At 52.7% G+C, this 15,415-nt stretch overlaps 1 protein-coding gene across 6 annotated transcripts in view; it reads right to left on the bottom strand.

The window, feature by feature from the left end:
• Positions 1 to 15,415, bottom strand: part of PIK3R6 (phosphoinositide-3-kinase regulatory subunit 6) — a 35,392-nt gene that overhangs the window by 15,156 nt on the left and 4,821 nt on the right. For 3 of the 6 annotated variants that reach the window (XR_011338746.1, XM_069872325.1, XM_069872321.1), the window contains exons 2-5: positions 7,244 to 7,376; positions 4,073 to 4,156; positions 2,751 to 2,842; positions 93 to 161 (exon numbers count right to left, since the gene is read on the bottom strand). Coding sequence is in view for 5 of the 6 variants with exons in the window: in XM_069872325.1 (XP_069728426.1) it covers positions 93 to 161; positions 2,751 to 2,842; positions 4,073 to 4,156; positions 7,244 to 7,256 (258 nt within the window). In the remaining variant the exon portion in view is untranslated. Of the gene's footprint in view, positions 1 to 92; positions 162 to 2,750; positions 2,843 to 4,072; positions 4,157 to 7,243; positions 7,377 to 11,914; positions 12,395 to 14,860; positions 14,992 to 15,415 lie in introns of those variants that run through there. The other 3 variants (XM_069872323.1, XM_069872324.1, XM_069872322.1) reach the window with 3 other exon arrangements.

The raw sequence follows: 15,415 nt of genomic DNA, 5'->3' as shown, positions 1-15,415 counted from the left end.
GATATTTCAGCACAGGAATAGGTGCTGAGTGGCTCCGGGTGTTCCCTCCTGTTTTCCCTGGATCTTGCCCCAGTGAAGCCTGAGCAGGTTACCTTTATCAGGGTGTACATCAGCGTGTGCAGCAAGGGGATGATGTAATGTCTGAAGTCACCTCGCTCCGCCTGTGGGACCAAAAGGCACAGTCAGTGCAGGCAACACCTGGCAGGGTGCTGGGATGGGCAGAGGCAGAGACTGGAGCTGCAGCAGCCACCTCAGCCCCCAGGATATGCTTGGTCCCAGCTGCTCGGTAGCTCAGACACACAGGGTGAGCACAGGCACTCTCCCTGGCTCAGGGGTGATGCTCTCTAGGTCAAGGTGGGGTTTGAGCTCCCTTCACATGCCATCAGGGTGGGTAGGATGTCCTTGGGACAGACAGGTCCTGCCTGGTGGGCATCCCATGCAAGCCAAGCCTTGGGAAAGAGTGGGAAAGATCACACTGCCGTGGCCACCCCCTCATCACAGTGCTGAAGGTTGTTGTAGGGATGTGAAGGCTTAGGGATTGCTGCAGATGTGGGATTTGCACACCAGGAGTTTTGCAGTGCTTGTGCAGCAGTTGTGGTGGGAGAGAATGAATGAAAGTTTCTAACTGAACACGTTACAGATCTTCTGCGTGTGGGGAGGCCCTGGCCCAGGTTGCCCAGAGCAGGGGTGGCTGCCCCATCCCTGGAGGGGTTCAAGGCCAGGCTGGATGGGGCTTTGAGCCCCCTGATCCAATGGGAGGTGGGGTTGAAACTGGATGGGCTTCGAGGTCCCTCCCAACCCAAACCAATCCAACCCAACCCAACCCATTCTGTGGTTCCTCCGTGTTGCAAAAATCGATGTGAAAAATATAAAACCACTGGGAACCCCCTGGAAAAAGCCTGGTTTACATCTAGTGTGTGTGGGACGAGAGTGGACAGGGAGGATACATGCCCTTCCATCCCTGTCTGGGTCCATGGGGAGCCAGATGGATGCTCAAGCCTACGCAGCCCCAGCCCTTCCCTGCAGCCTGGCTCTACCTGACAGCTCCAGCAAAGGGAATGCCCCTGGCTAAACCTGGGAAGGGTATTTCCATCCCAAAGATATTTCCAGCACTTCCCTTCAGGGCTTCTGTGCTGATGGATCTGAGTTAAATGGAACTGATGACAGCAAAGCTTTAGAAATGATCAATAAAATGAATAACAGTGAGTTGCTGAGACCTGCTGATATTTGCCCAGAGCCCCACAGGAACTCAAGCATGAAATTGCTAAATTATTATCTGTGGTTGGTACTGACTGCTCAGTGCTGCTGCAGGATTAGAAGAACGAGGAAGAAGTATGACACTGATTTCCAAGAAGAACTTCAGGGAGACGAAGGGAATTACAGACCGGGAGGCCTGATATCCCTCCTGGGCAAGGAAAGATAAGAGTAGCAGAGTGATAATAGGTAAAATGGGACTTACATGGCTTTTGCAGAGGAAAACAGACCCCAAACCCTCTGGGGAAACCCCTGCATCCTTAGCCAAGGGTACTGTGGACACTCCTGCTTATCTGGATTTACAAAAGCCACTTGATACGATCCCTCCTCAAGCCACTGAGAGAAGCTCGACTGCCCCAGTGTGGGAGAGAGCCCACAAATGGCCTGAGAGCTGCTCAAAAGATAGGAATCAAAGATTAGGAATAACTGCTCCATGTTCACAGCACTGCAATGCGTGTGCAGGGATCCGCGCTGGGCTGATGATGCAGCTCAAGTTTGTGATATGGGTGTGTTGATGGAGAGGGTGAGAACCTCTGCAGAGGGGCCTTGCCCTCCCCAGGGCTGAGCAGGGGTTGGCAGGACACGGGATCTGAGAGGTGCTGAGAAAGGTGGTTCTATCCTTCCAGCTCGAAAGGAGAAACAACAAAGATGGAGAGGAAAATGTATGAGGAGTTTTTGTACAAAGCATGACCTGCAGTGGCTTATCACCAGGATGAGGAGGTAGAAGGGGGTCATGGGCTGTTTGTCCCTGCACCGGAATGAGAAGGTGCTGGGTAAAATGAGGGAGCCTCATCAGAAAGAAAAGGTGTTACTTCTACACATCACACCTCATCAAACCACAAACCAGGTCATGCCAGGATGTTGGGGGTGCTGAAGTTTTGCACAAGACTGGAAAATGAGAAGACAAATCATTAAAACAAAACAACAAAAAAAATCATTGCAAAGTTTCCATCAGATGCTCTCAGGACAAAATAGTGGGTAAGATGTTTCTGCTCTGACACCCTCGGGGAAGGAAATGAGTGACATGGAGGAGAAATTTCCACTCTACCTGCTACTGTAGCTGTTGCGGGGTGGGGAGGGGGTGAAGGAAATTTGGGAATGGTTGGAGGTGTTTTGGATCTTGCTGTTTGCAAACTGCAAAGGCTGCCTGCCTTTGGCTGCCTCGGCACTGAGGAGCCCGGGGAGGCTCCCTGCGCTGCCCATGGTTCACAGTCTTTTGGGGGCCAACTCGGGTCCCTGCAGACATCAGCTGGGGATGAGCTGCAGCTCTGTCCTGGTGTCCCACAGAGCTCCTCACTCTTGGCTATAAGACACAGTCCCCAGCCAGGTTCAAGGTCCGTAAAAACATCTTTATCCCAGGATGTCCCAGATGGGAGGCAGAGCCCTGTGGATGGAGTGGGGTCTCCAAGCCTCTGCTCCCCATGGTCCTAAAGCAGGTCACACACCACAGAGGGGCTGATATGGTGCTCAGGGGATGTCTCAAAGGTGGCACTCACCCTTTCCAGTTCCTTCACCAGTATCCTGACCAGGATGGAGCTGTTACTGGGATTCTGGTCCATCTTTTTATGCAGGGTCCATCGCAGCATCCCTGAGAAGTGAAAGCCAAGAAAAGAGGTCAGGTTGCCAAGCAGAGGAACTATGGATGAGAGGCAGCATTTCACAGAGGGATCAGGAGACCTGGGCAGTGGTACTGCAAAGATCACCCGCTGGGGTGCCACATTGACTTCACTATCAGAGCTAAAGCAGGCTTCTCTACCCTCTGCTTCAACCAGCGATGCTCTGCAAGGGCAAGGCTGCTGCCACCCTGACTCTGGGTGGAGTGTTGATGTATTGCACCTCTAGTACTGGGAAACTGCTGGAAAAAAGTCCTAAAGATCCTAGGACTGGAGGCTGGAGAAAAGCAAGGCAGGGCAATGGATGTGGTTTGTTTCCTATTCCCTCTGTTGCCTGTTTATGACTGCCTGCTCTCACCGCCTGCCCCAAGGAATTCGGGGTCCTGCTGCTCCCAGCACACAACACGTGAAAGCTGGCTGCTGAGAGCAAGGACCACAAAGCATTTCAGTCCTGCAGGTGTCACAGTTCATTCCAGAAAAAATCAAGTGTAATTAACTGCAAAATATTCCGTGAACTCCAAATAAAATCAATTTTTGAAGATTAATTGTTTCCTACAGCTGCAGCAGTCCAGTTGCTGGGTCAGCTTGAGCTTTATTCTCCAAAGCTGTAAACATGGATTTCACTTGACTCCTTAGTGAGGAGCTGAGCTGGAAAAATGATATCCCCCCAGGGAGAGATGGGGGGACTCCAGTTTAGAGGTGTCAAGTGAGTTGGATGGGGCCATGAGGCAAGCCAGTGTCAGGGCTGGGAGCAGCACCTCGAGCTCCGGCATTCGCTCTCGGACCTGGGTGAGTGCAGGGTGTGAAGGACGCAACAGCCATGGAGAAGAGGGGTGGAAGCTGCTGAGGTTGGTGCTCAGCAGACACCAGGAACAGGTTGCCATGGAGAGTTATGGATGTCCCATCCCTGGAAGTGTTCAAGGCCAGACTGGATGGGGCTTTGAGCCCCCTGATCCAGTGGGAGGTGTCCCTGCCCATGGCAGGGGGGGTTGAATTAGATGATCTTTAAGGTTCCTTCCAACTCAAACCATCCTATGTTTCTATTTAGCAGGGTAGAAAGGGCAGAGCATGCCAGGGAGGTGACACCATGTCCCCTCAGTCTCTGAGCAAGAGCAGCGGTTGAGGAGTTTGGGGCCATGTGATACCCTGGTGACGCAGAGGACAGTGGGTGCCGACACTGGGAGCCGTGTAGGGGTTCACCTCACCTCGGTCACACTGGCAGGCGGGGTGGTGCCCATCCAGCTCCCGCAGCAGCGTGCGGACGCGGCGTAGGATGTCTGACTCCACCTCTGCAGGGACAAAGAAAACATGAGCAGGCCAGCATCTCTGGGAGACAGGTAGCTGGGGACAACCAGGGAAAAAGGGACTTGTTTGTGGGGTCTACATCCTCATCACATTCCTCAGGACAACTGTCTCAGAAGGCTTCAAGCCTGAATGTGCCTCACTGGGAATAGGTCAGAGCCCTCTCCATGGACACTGGAGATGTGGGGAAAATCATAGAATCATAGAGCAACCAGGTTGGAAGAGACCCACCGGATCATCGAGTCCAACCGTTCCTATCAAACACTAAACCATGCCCCTTAGCACCCTGTTACCCTGTGGACTGGTGTCCTACGGAGCTGTACTGCGAAGTGCTCCAGTAAGGACGTGGTGGTACTCCACCAGCCAAAATAGGACATGAGCATCCCCTTAAGGACGCTTGTAGGGGGGATTCGTTCAATTTAGCCACCTTCTGCAGTGGAGTACTTGGTGCTGTGGCCTCAGTCAAAGCTGTGTTAGAAAACAATCACACACTCGAGCTCACAACTATTCATACGTGCTGGCAAAGCTGTTTGTGTGTGCATGGGAGCCCCCAGCACAGTTGGTGCCATCGTACCAACGCAAAGACAAGTTACAATGCAAAAATGCAGAAAACACATAGAAGTGCAGGAGCAAGTCCAGAGAAGGGCACAGAGATGATTCGAGGGCTGGAGAACCTCTGCCATGAAGTTGGGGTGGTTCAGCCTGGAGAAGAGAAAGCTCCAGGGAGACTTTAGAGCAGCTTCCAGTACTGAAAGGGGCTCCAGGAAAGCTGGGGAAGAGCTCTTGATCAGGGAGTTGCAGGGATAGGACCAGGGGGAATGGTTTTCAGCTGAAAGAGGGGAGATTGAGATGAGATTTTAGGAAGAAATGTTTTGCTGTGAGGGTGGGGAGGTTGAGCCCAGGTTGCCCAGAGCAGTGGTGGCTGCCCCATCCCTGGAGGGGTTCAAGGCCAGGTTGGATGGGGCTTGGAGCCCCTGATCCAGTGGGAGGTGTCCCTGCCCATGGCAGGGGGTGGAACTGGATGGGCTTTGACATTCTTTCCAACCCAAACCATTCTATGATTCTATGATTTTATGAAAAAAAATCCTTTGAAATGGGATTTTTCTCATTTTGGAAGTGTTCTTTGAGAAAACATCAACATTTTGCTCTAAATTTATGTTTTCTTTCTCTTCTGTTTTCTCCGGTGATTTTGTAAAGCTCCTCGACTTCACTATTATGTTCATGGATTTTGCACTAGGGAATTACACAATAATGGATTATTTGAAATTTCCTATTCTTTTCATTCCTGTATGCTTTTGATTACTAGGGGAAGTTTCTTCTGAGCCCTCATACAAATACTGTCTTGTTTTGCTCTATCAAAGCAACTACAGTCATGATAGGCTGAGGTTTCTTCACAGAGAGCAGGGCGTCAAAGCATTCCTTCCAACACAAACAAGATGTGCTTTGATCTAAATACGGTCTCAACCTGCCAGCGACAAACAGCAGTGGCTTAGAAATGAAAAGAAACTGTTTCAGCATCGATATCCTGACCTCGGGGTGCCGGGGGACCAACGCCGCTTTGTGAAACAACGTGAAAACACAACACAAACAGGGCAAAAATGGACACAAAAATACAGTAAAACATAGAACTGCTTTAAAATTCCGGTGTGAACAGTTGCCAGGCTTTCAAAGAGCCCCTCTGCAGCAAATCTTTTGGCCATCCCTCAGTTGCTTCTTGCCTCATTTCCCATCTATCCAACACCCCACAAAGAGCAAGGTCTGCCCATGTCAGAGACTGAGTTTTTGGTGTTCGGATGGTTTGAATGCTGCGATTGCTGCAGAGGCAGTGTCCTTCAGCTCCTCAGCTCACTCGCACAAGCAGCCTGGCTGTGTTTTTCTGTCCATGTTGTGATCTTACTGGTAGGGAGAGCAGGGGCAGAGGGATACCTCAGACTCACCTTGGACACCAGATCCCCCCCAAGTCCCCCTCGAACTCACTTCCAGAGCTTTCCCAGAAGCAGCACTGCTCAGGCCAACCACAAACCATAAATAATACTCTGGAAGAGGGGCACTGGCAGCAGTGCCCACCATCCTGGGAGAAGAAGAGCATCCGGAGCCCGGGTGGTGTCCTTGTACTTTGCTCCCTCTCTCCTTTTCCTCCCTTTTCTCTCTTTCTTTTCCCTTAACACAGATTTAGCAGCCAGTCTTACCCCCAAGATTGCCTATACAAATAAATCCCTTTTCATAGAATCATAGAATCATAGAATCATAGAATAACCAGGTTGGAAGAGACCCACTGGATCATGGAGTCCAACCATTCCTATCAATCACTAAACCATGTCCCTTAGCAGCTCGTCCAACCGTGCCTTAAACCCCTCCAGGGAAGGTGACTCAACCCCCTCCCTGGTCAGCCTCTGCCAGTGCCCAATGACCCTTTCTGTGAAGAATGTTTTCCTAATGTCCAGCCTAAACCTCCCCTGGTGGAGCTTGAGGCCATTCCCTCTTGTCCTGCCCCTGTCACTTGGGAGAAGAGCCCAGCTCCCTCCTCTCCACGACGTCCTTTCAGGGAGTTGGAGAGAGCAATGAGGTCTCCCCTCAGCCTCCTCTTCTCCAGGCTAAACACCCCCAGCTCTCTCAGCCGTTCCTCGTAAGACCTGCTCTCCATCCCCCTCACCAGCTTTGTTGCTCTTCTCTGGACTCGCTCCAGAGCCTCAACATCCTTCTTGTGGTGAGGGGCCCAGACCTGAACACAGGATTCGAGGAGCGGTCTCACCAGTGCCGAGTCCAGAGGGAGAAGAACCTCCCTGGACCTGCTGGTCACGCTGTTTCTGATCCAAGCCAAGATGCCCTTGGCCTTCTTGGCCACCTGGGGTCAATCATTTTGCTTTCATCTGGCCTGGTGGGCACCGAACCCACAAATTTTATGGGGAGATCCAGTTCTTACCCTGGCAACACCTGGAATGTCCAGGTTTGAGTTGCGATAGCCCAGCACTAGTGAATCCTCCTTAGATACCCACGTATTTTATTGGAGGGCAGTCGAGTCACAAGAAGATGGATGAGGTGGGTTAATTTGGTTGGGGTTTGGCATCACCCACCTGTGCTTTCCATGGCTGAGCTGAGTTTGCAGCACGGGATGGGCACGGTGGCCGCAGGGCGTCTGTGGTGACGGGGTGAGTGCAGAGCTGCTCCTCACTCCACACGGGCATGGCCTTGGGTCCTGAGTCTCACCTGTGGAAAAAAGACAGGGCATGCTCAGTTCAGGCTGGCAGCAGAGATCAGGATCAGCTCCAGCCTCGAGGGGAGCACAAACCCACTGGGACACCATGAGCACTGGACCGTAGAGTGAAGGGTGTCCATCAGGGAGGCAGAGCACTAACAGAGAGCGTCATGCCTCAAGAGCTGTGTTTTGCTGGAGAAAGTCACAGCTTGAAGCTGAGCCTGGCTGAACACTTGGCCCTCAAAGCCTCCTGCAGCAAGGAGGCTCCAGGGATGAGCATCAGTATCAATAGGGAGGAGAAGTGGGGAACGTTCTCCTCCCCGGGATGTAAGAGGTATTCAGGGTAAGCAAAGCTGAATCTGAAATGCAAAGTCCAACCTGAGCAGTGGTGGCCGCCCCATACCTGGAGGTGTTCAAGGCCAGGTTAGATGGGGCTCTGAGCCCCTGATCCAGTGGGAGGGGCCTCTACCCATGGCGGGAGGTTGGAAATAGGTGAACTTTAAGGTCCCTTCCAACTCAGACCATTCTGTGATTTCCATGTGGTTTCTATGCTTGTGCTGATCAGCTGCCACCCTGATCAAGCATCCCAGAGAATCAAACCCTGAGGAAAGCTCTAGAGGCTGTTACTCTGCAGAGGGAAGCTGGCCTGGAGCTGGACACCTTCCCTTGCCTTCAAGAATTAGTGTCTCCAAAGAAAGAGGACAAGAAAAATGATTCCAAGAGCTGAGGAGGAAGAAGGGAGATTTGCTTGTGATTGCTTTTTACCTGCCTCCCTCCAAGCATGGTCAGGCCATCAGCCAATACTTGTGCTCGTGTTTTTTCTCTGTTTAGGAATTGCTCTGTTTAATTTGTAGATTTAGTACCAAACTCTGCCCAGGTAGGTCCCAAATCTGTAAATATCCCTCATCAAACCCAACAGCTCCACGGCTGCAGATACAGATAGACAGACATGTGTGGGAACGCCCCTGCCACGCATCACTCGGGCCCCAAGAGCATCTTATCCTCAGAAGCCTTCAGAAACTCATGAAAGGTTTCCTGTAACAAATGAAGGTTTGAAAAGCCACTCCAGACCCATGTGGCCTGTATTCCTGGCCCCAGGGCTGTATAACAAGGCACGGCGCTGGGCCACCACCAAGGGTTTCTGCTGCCTGCTGGGGTCAGCTCCTGGCTGTGGCTGAAAGCAGAGAGGACAAGGGAGGTGAGGACGGGAATCTTTCTGCAAGCCAACGGCTTATGACGGGAACCACCCTGCCTCTGCTTGCAGAGCCACAGGCAGCTCAGTCCAGGGATGGGAGCAGGGCAGAGATGCCAACCCTCCTCCAGCTCAGCTGGGTGCTTGTTACAACCTTGGAATTGCATTTCTGTGTCATGTGGATAGCACTGTGGAGATGGACATGCCCTTTCTTCTGAGGTGAGTCCCCTGGGATGACCAGGGGTGTGTAGCAGGGCAGGAGGTGGCTACTAAGGTCAGCCAACCACTTCCCCCTCTGCGTCCCACACTGACAGCAAACAGTTCTACCTGCGGGAAGTCCCACAGATTGTTCCTGCCTTCCTGCTCACGCCCATGCTGCCAGTCCTGGCCGGGCACTGGTGACTTCCCGGAGATGCTCAGCACCCTGGGTGCAGAGCGGTTGCAAGGGGAGGATGATTTCATGCCCTGGCCACAGCCGACCACAGTGCTGACAGCCTGCACCAAGCTTCAGCCCCGTGTCTGCAGACAATCAAAGCTTTGCTTCTTCAGGCAGAAATGGGATGCGTCTCCTGGTCTGCTGGAGTCTGGCCCAGAGGAGAACATCAATTAATTCTCCTAGTAGGGGAGATCACCCTTTGGAACACTGGCTACAGAAAAGTAGAGAAGAATCACTGGCTATTGGAGAAGTCATGGATCTCCATCCTTGGAGGTGTTAAAGGTCAGGTTGGATGGGGCTTTGAGACCCCTGATCCAGTGGGAGGTGTCCCTGCCTGTGGCATGAAGTCTGTAACTGGACCAGCTTTCAGGATGCTTCAAAGCCAAATCATTCCATGATTCTATGATAGTGAATGGTTCTCCTAATCCTTTGGAGGCATAAGAGCACCTAGTACTGTACAGCAGCTGGTGAGCTGGTGGGCACCGTAGTTCTCAAAATGATCATAGAATCATAGTAGAGTTTGGGTTGGAAGGGACCTTAAAACCCATCCAGTTCCATCGCCTGCCATGGGCAGGGACACCTACCACTGGATCAAGGGCTCTAAGCCACATCCAACCTGGCCTTGAACCCCTCCAGGGATGTGGCAGCCACCATTTCCTTGGGCAATCTGGGTCAGTGGCTCACCATTCTCATCATGAAGATGAGAATTCCTCCTTATGATTAGTCTAAATCTGCCCCTCTCCAGTTTATAGACATTATGATATTTCCTCCTGGAAAAGTGCTAGATTCCCCGATGCCGCGGGAGACCAATGGCACCAGCACTGAGCAGCAAAGCTGGGGCCATGCTCTGGGCTCTGACAATGCGCCTTCTGCAGCGCTCAGAGAAGCCGCTTGCTGGAGCAAAGCACAGCCCGCTGCTAATTGCATCGGTGGTTTTCCACATCCGCATCCTACCTGCCTGTGCGTGGGAGGGGAGCTGGTGACCAAATGTGGAACTTGCCGGTGCTATTTCCAGATTTAGAAAAGGAGTCAATAGGGCCAGAGTGATGTGAGCTTCTCTTGCCCAAGAAACTGTTCTTGGTTCATCTGTCTGCTTAAAAAATGGTGGCTCTCCTCACCGTCAGTAAAGTGGAGCTGAGACTGAGGCCACAGTTGGGTTTTGCAAGAAAATTCAATCATAGAATCATAGAATCATAGAATAACCAGGTTGGAAGAGACCCACCAGATCATCGAGTCCAACCATTCCTAATCAAATACTAAACCATGTCCCTTAGCACCTCGTCCACCCGTGCCTTAAACCCCTCCAGGGAAGGTGAATCAACCCCCTCCCTGGGCAGCCTGTTCCAGTGCCCAATGACCCTTTCCGTGAAAAATTTTTTTCCTAATGTTCAGCCTAAACCTCCCCTGGTGGAGCTTGAGGCCATTCCCTCTCGTCCTGTCCCCTGTCACTTGGGAGAAGAGCCCAGCTCCCTCCTCACCACAACCTCCTTTCAGGCAGTTGTAGAGAGCAATGAGGTCTCCCCTCAGCCTCCTCTTCTCCAGGCATGGGTTGCTTGTGAGTCACGCTGGTGAAACCAGGCTGACTTATACCAGATAATTTGACGCCGGTACCTCTTTGTCTGAGCAGAGGGTGGTAGAGAGCAGACACAGACTATGCACCCCTGAAAGGAGACTGGCAGCCCCTGCCCCAGCAGTGATGCTGCTCTGGGTAGAGTCTCACTCTAAGGGATGAATCCCATCAGCTGGCAGGAGAGATTCCTTGATCTCCACCTCGAAGCCATGTGTTAGTGCAGGGAGACAACATCCTGAAGCTCCAATGACACGTTTAGAGCTGCTGATTTGGTGAAACAGCTTTTTAGCAAAGGGTGGGTGGAAATGCAGGCACACACCACGGAGAGCCCAGTGCTGGTGCCGGAGCAGTGGGAGATGTCATCCACTGGCACCCAGAAACCTGGGGTGTAGCAGGATCCCTGTCACTGCTCCAGGCTGTTTCTTGGCCTGCTGAGAAAGAATCAGTCCCCAACACCCTCCCTACACGCCTCTGCCTGCCAGGCTGTTCCCAGGGCACAACAGCCATAAACCCCTGGGAGAGCAGATGACACAGGTTGGGCTGTGATGGTGGGACCACCCGTTCCTTGGAGAAGGTGGAGAGGGATGTCCCTACACCCTCGGCACGCAGGGACGAGGTCCTTCCTGCTGGCTCCTTTGCCATTGTCACCCCTTCTGGTGACAGACCCTGGGGCTAAAGACCCTGGTTATGGTCACCTCTGCGCCTTCTGCCCATCAAGCCCTGACCCACCACGCGCTGCGAGCCAGCTCAGGACCCCATGGCTTGCTCAGGTGCTGAGATGAGTCTGAGCTGCACTGCAGCTCCCCCTGCTCATCCAGGGATTCAGGCGAGCTCATCCCCTCTCTCAGGTTTGCACTGCTGGTCTGGTGTCTCATGCAAGGACATTCTCAGCCAAGGGGACTTCACCAAGGCTCTAGGACTGGACCCTCACTGTTAACTGTGCCACATCCCCACATCCTGGCGCAGCAGATGGGGCTTGTGGCTGACAGCAAGTGCCAACGCAGTTCCCAAAGGATGAGAAGCACAAGGTATCAGAGTCCCACACTACAGAAAGCCCTCTCTGCCCACCTTGTCCTTCCTGAACTGACTGATCCCTGGAGCAAGCAGGGGCTACTGTCCCCATTTCTGGGGGTGGACTCTGCACTGGTCCTTGTGCCTGATGAATTAACTCACATCTCTAAAAGAAAAGGTCACAGACTTTCACCTGGGAACCCCTGCCCTGCTCCTCTGCAGGCTGGGGACGGGATCTCTGGTCACAGCCTGGCCCTGTACCATCCTCACCATGAGTGGGATCAGGAGTATGCAAAGAAGGACCCCGTCCCAAACCCGCTTGGCTCCGGGCTGCACTCACCTTCCCTTATGTCCTTCCAGCTGTCTGGATCACAGCTCCCTTCGGGGTGCAGGACCATCCCAGCGGGCACATTTGAGGAGGAGGAGGCAGCAGCGGATCAGGCGCAGCTGAAGGACACAGGATCCTCAGCTGAGGTGCAGCTGGTGGGAGCTAGACGGCAAAGCAGCGATCCCCGCAGCATCCGCACTGGAGCCCACGCTCAGCGCTGCAGAACATGAACTGGGCTCGCTCTTCATGCAAGTGTCTGAGCTCAGCACTGACCACAAGCTTTCTACCCAGAAACAGGAAGGGCTCACGGGCCTCAGCTGACACACATGATCGTGGGGAGTTGATAGGAGAGTCCAGGGGAAATATGACAGTGCAGTGAAAACGAGCCTTGCAAAAGTGCCAACGAGAGGTAGAAGCTGCTCAGTTCCCTGATTCACACCCGTGAGGGCTTCTCTGCTTTCTGGCCCCCTCCTCCTCCCTTGGATCTCTTCCCTTCCCTGCAGCAGGCACAAGACACATTTCATCCCATAACTGGTTATTTTGCTGTCTACTAGCTCAGCAAGACCGGAGTCTTCTCTGCATTTATCCCACTTCTTCGCAGAGCTGCAAAGCCCTGCTTCCTCTCTGCAATTCTTAAAATACCCATGGCATCAGCTGTATTTTACTTCATTTGCAGGCAAAAATGAAAAAGGAAGGGTGAGAAGGGAAGTCACTTTCCTCCCGTTGGTTTCCAATAACCATGAGCGAAAAAAACTTAGTGACTCACAAACCACCTTTCCCAAAAGTTTGGGGATAGGTATGGGAACCAGCTGGCTATTTCCTTAAAGATGAACTTTCTATTGTAAGTACAGTTTCTCCTGCAAGCTGGCAGATAAGATCATGGGCTAAAGGGCTTTGCAGTCTCATCCTCCTGTTCCAAATTACTGGAGTACTGGAGGCAGCGTGAGCAGGACCTGGCTGAGGATCAGTCACTGAGCACCCCACAAACCCTTCCTCAGTGTCACTCCTCTGCAGGGCAGCAGTTAATGGGGATCCAGAGGTGGGGACAGTTTATGATGGCTGCTCTATTTTAGCTGAACCAATAGAAGAAGTAGTGCAGTCCCTTTTAGAGATGAGGCCACTGAGGTTGACATCTTCCTGTAATCTGCCTCCCTTCTGACCTCTCCACCTTCCGAATGCCTGTTGAACCACCTTCCTCCTAAGCAGGGGTTCCCCATTTACGCCTGCACAAGGAAATAGTCACCTTCCTCCAGGGTTGTCTCCTCCCTGGTGCTCATAGCCAAGTAGGCAGGGTGGGGAGACCACACTGATGCCTTCTCCCTTCTCCGAGGGCCGGTCATTCTCAGAATAGACAACAAAGACACTGTGACAAGGTAGGTTTCAACAGATCACACATCATCGTGTGCTTTTGGGACGTATCTGGAGGGTCCTAGGCCTGGCTGGGTGGACACCACAGGGTTGTACATGCAGAAGGTCACTGGTCCCTACTGCACACAGAGACCAGGCTGGGCTGTGTCAGCCGCTTTTGTCCTCTATGAAGAAGGACCCATGCTCACTCAGCTCTTGTTAGAACATTTTAATTATAACATGGGCCAGCACCGTTATAGGTGTCAGGCTACGTCACCTGCAGTCCTAAAGGACCCTGGATCAGGCTCAGCACCATGCGGTCCCACCTCAGCGGAGGACTCACTTCCAAGCACACCTGAGCAGAGAAAGGCAGAGCAAGGCATCACACAGTCACAGCCTCACCACCAACAGAACTAGGGAATTTTTCAGAAGTGCTGCCAACACCCAAGAACCTCTATGAGCTGCAGGGGAATCCAGCCTGGCCAGGACTAGAGCTGAGTCCCAGAAGGTCACCAGGTCCAAGTCCCACTCTCCAGCAGCCCAGATCCTCCAGCCTGTCCCATTCTGCTGACCTTTACAACAAAGTTGAATCAGGCAAACTTCCTAGCAAGCGCATGGCACAGCAATGGAATTGTCTCCACAGCCCGATGCACCCGCTGCAGGAACAGTCCGTCTCTGTAAGAAAGCACATCCCTATCCCAAGAAAAGGATGTTTCCCTCTTGGCTTTGATCCATGGCAGAAGTTGAAGCTCAGTCCTCTATAAGCCCTTAGTATGTGACGACGCTGGGGTGAGATTGAAACTCCCATAGCAGAAGGGTAAAGATGTGTCCATCCACAGGAGTCATCTCAACCCCATCATATTCCGTGGAGAGAAGTGACTCAGGCTGCCCCCTGGAAATGTTCAACAAGGGGATGCACAACCTTCCCTAGAGACCTGCTGCCCTGTCCCATGGATCATCAAAAGTGGGCAGAAATCACTAAAAATCACCCCCCCTGGACTAGGTGAAACATCTGAGACATAGACTGACTGATGAAGAAGTAGCTGAAGCCATGAAAGAAAACATAAACCCAAGCCCTTTGGTGATGGGAACTGGGCTAGCAAGAAAACAAGTTGGGAATCTTGGTTGCACCATCCTGCACCAGATCCCCAGCGTGTCCAGGCATCCTCCGCTGCACAGCACGCCTGGCTTGGGTCTGGGGCTGTGCTGACCATGGCCAGCACTGGGGGGTGTCCCCTCTTCCACCACCCAAGGACAGCAGTGACTCAGCAGAGCAAGCACAGCCCATGGTGCGCACACGCTTGCTTTCTCTGAGTTATATTTAGTCCCGCTCCAAAGCCAGTCTCTCTATGCCTTCTGCAGCCCTGTATTTAGTTACAAATTCACTACACGGATACGACGGAGGTTTCCTGTGGTTGTTTATCAGCTCGGCTACAGACACTCACAAAATAAAACTTGCACATTGCACAGGACTGAAGCATGGAAAGCTGTTCCCCCAGCCACGCTCCTCCTCTTCCCTCTCCCTCATCCCACCACCAGTTACTGCCCCGATCCCAACTCTTCCCATTCCTGAAGCAGAGACATAAGTGCAAGGAAGGATTGGACAAATACCATCGGCAGCGGCAAGCAAGCTGTTCCGCGCCAGAGCGTCCTGAAGGGAGACGTGGGGAGTGCTCAGCTGTAGGAGAGACACATGAGCACATGGCCTCGCAGCATTTCGTCACGAGCTGACAGATGTCCTGTGGAGCTAGACCAGAATTCACCACCCCGTCGTACTGCCCTCCCCCTTCTCCGTACAGTTGCCTTCCAGCGAGATCAGTTATGAAAGCAGCACATCAGAGGCTTCGTCTAACATTACAAAGCCCCGGGTAGCTGCCCAGCCCGTGTTTTCCTTTCAGCTCTGGTGAGAGCGGCTGGAGCACAAGTATCTGGGGAGACCTTAGAGCAGCTTTCAGTACTGAAAGGGGCTCCAAAAAAGCTGGGGAGGGGCTCTGGATCAGGGAGAGCAGGGAGAGGATGAGGGGGAATGGTTTTCAGCTGAAAGAGGGGAGATAGAGATGAGACCTTGAGAAGAAATGTTTTGCTGTGAGGGTGGGGAGGTTGAGCCCAGGTTGCCCAGAGCAGTGGCGGCTGCCCCATCCCTGGAGGTGTTCAAGGCCAGGTTGG

This window comes from Phaenicophaeus curvirostris, chromosome 19 (genome assembly GCF_032191515.1).
Source record: "Phaenicophaeus curvirostris isolate KB17595 chromosome 19, BPBGC_Pcur_1.0, whole genome shotgun sequence".
Classification (NCBI taxonomy): Eukaryota; Metazoa; Chordata; class Aves; order Cuculiformes; family Cuculidae; genus Phaenicophaeus; species Phaenicophaeus curvirostris.
The sequence above is the reverse complement of the archived record's forward strand: the minus strand, read 5'-3'. Positions and strand labels throughout refer to the sequence as shown.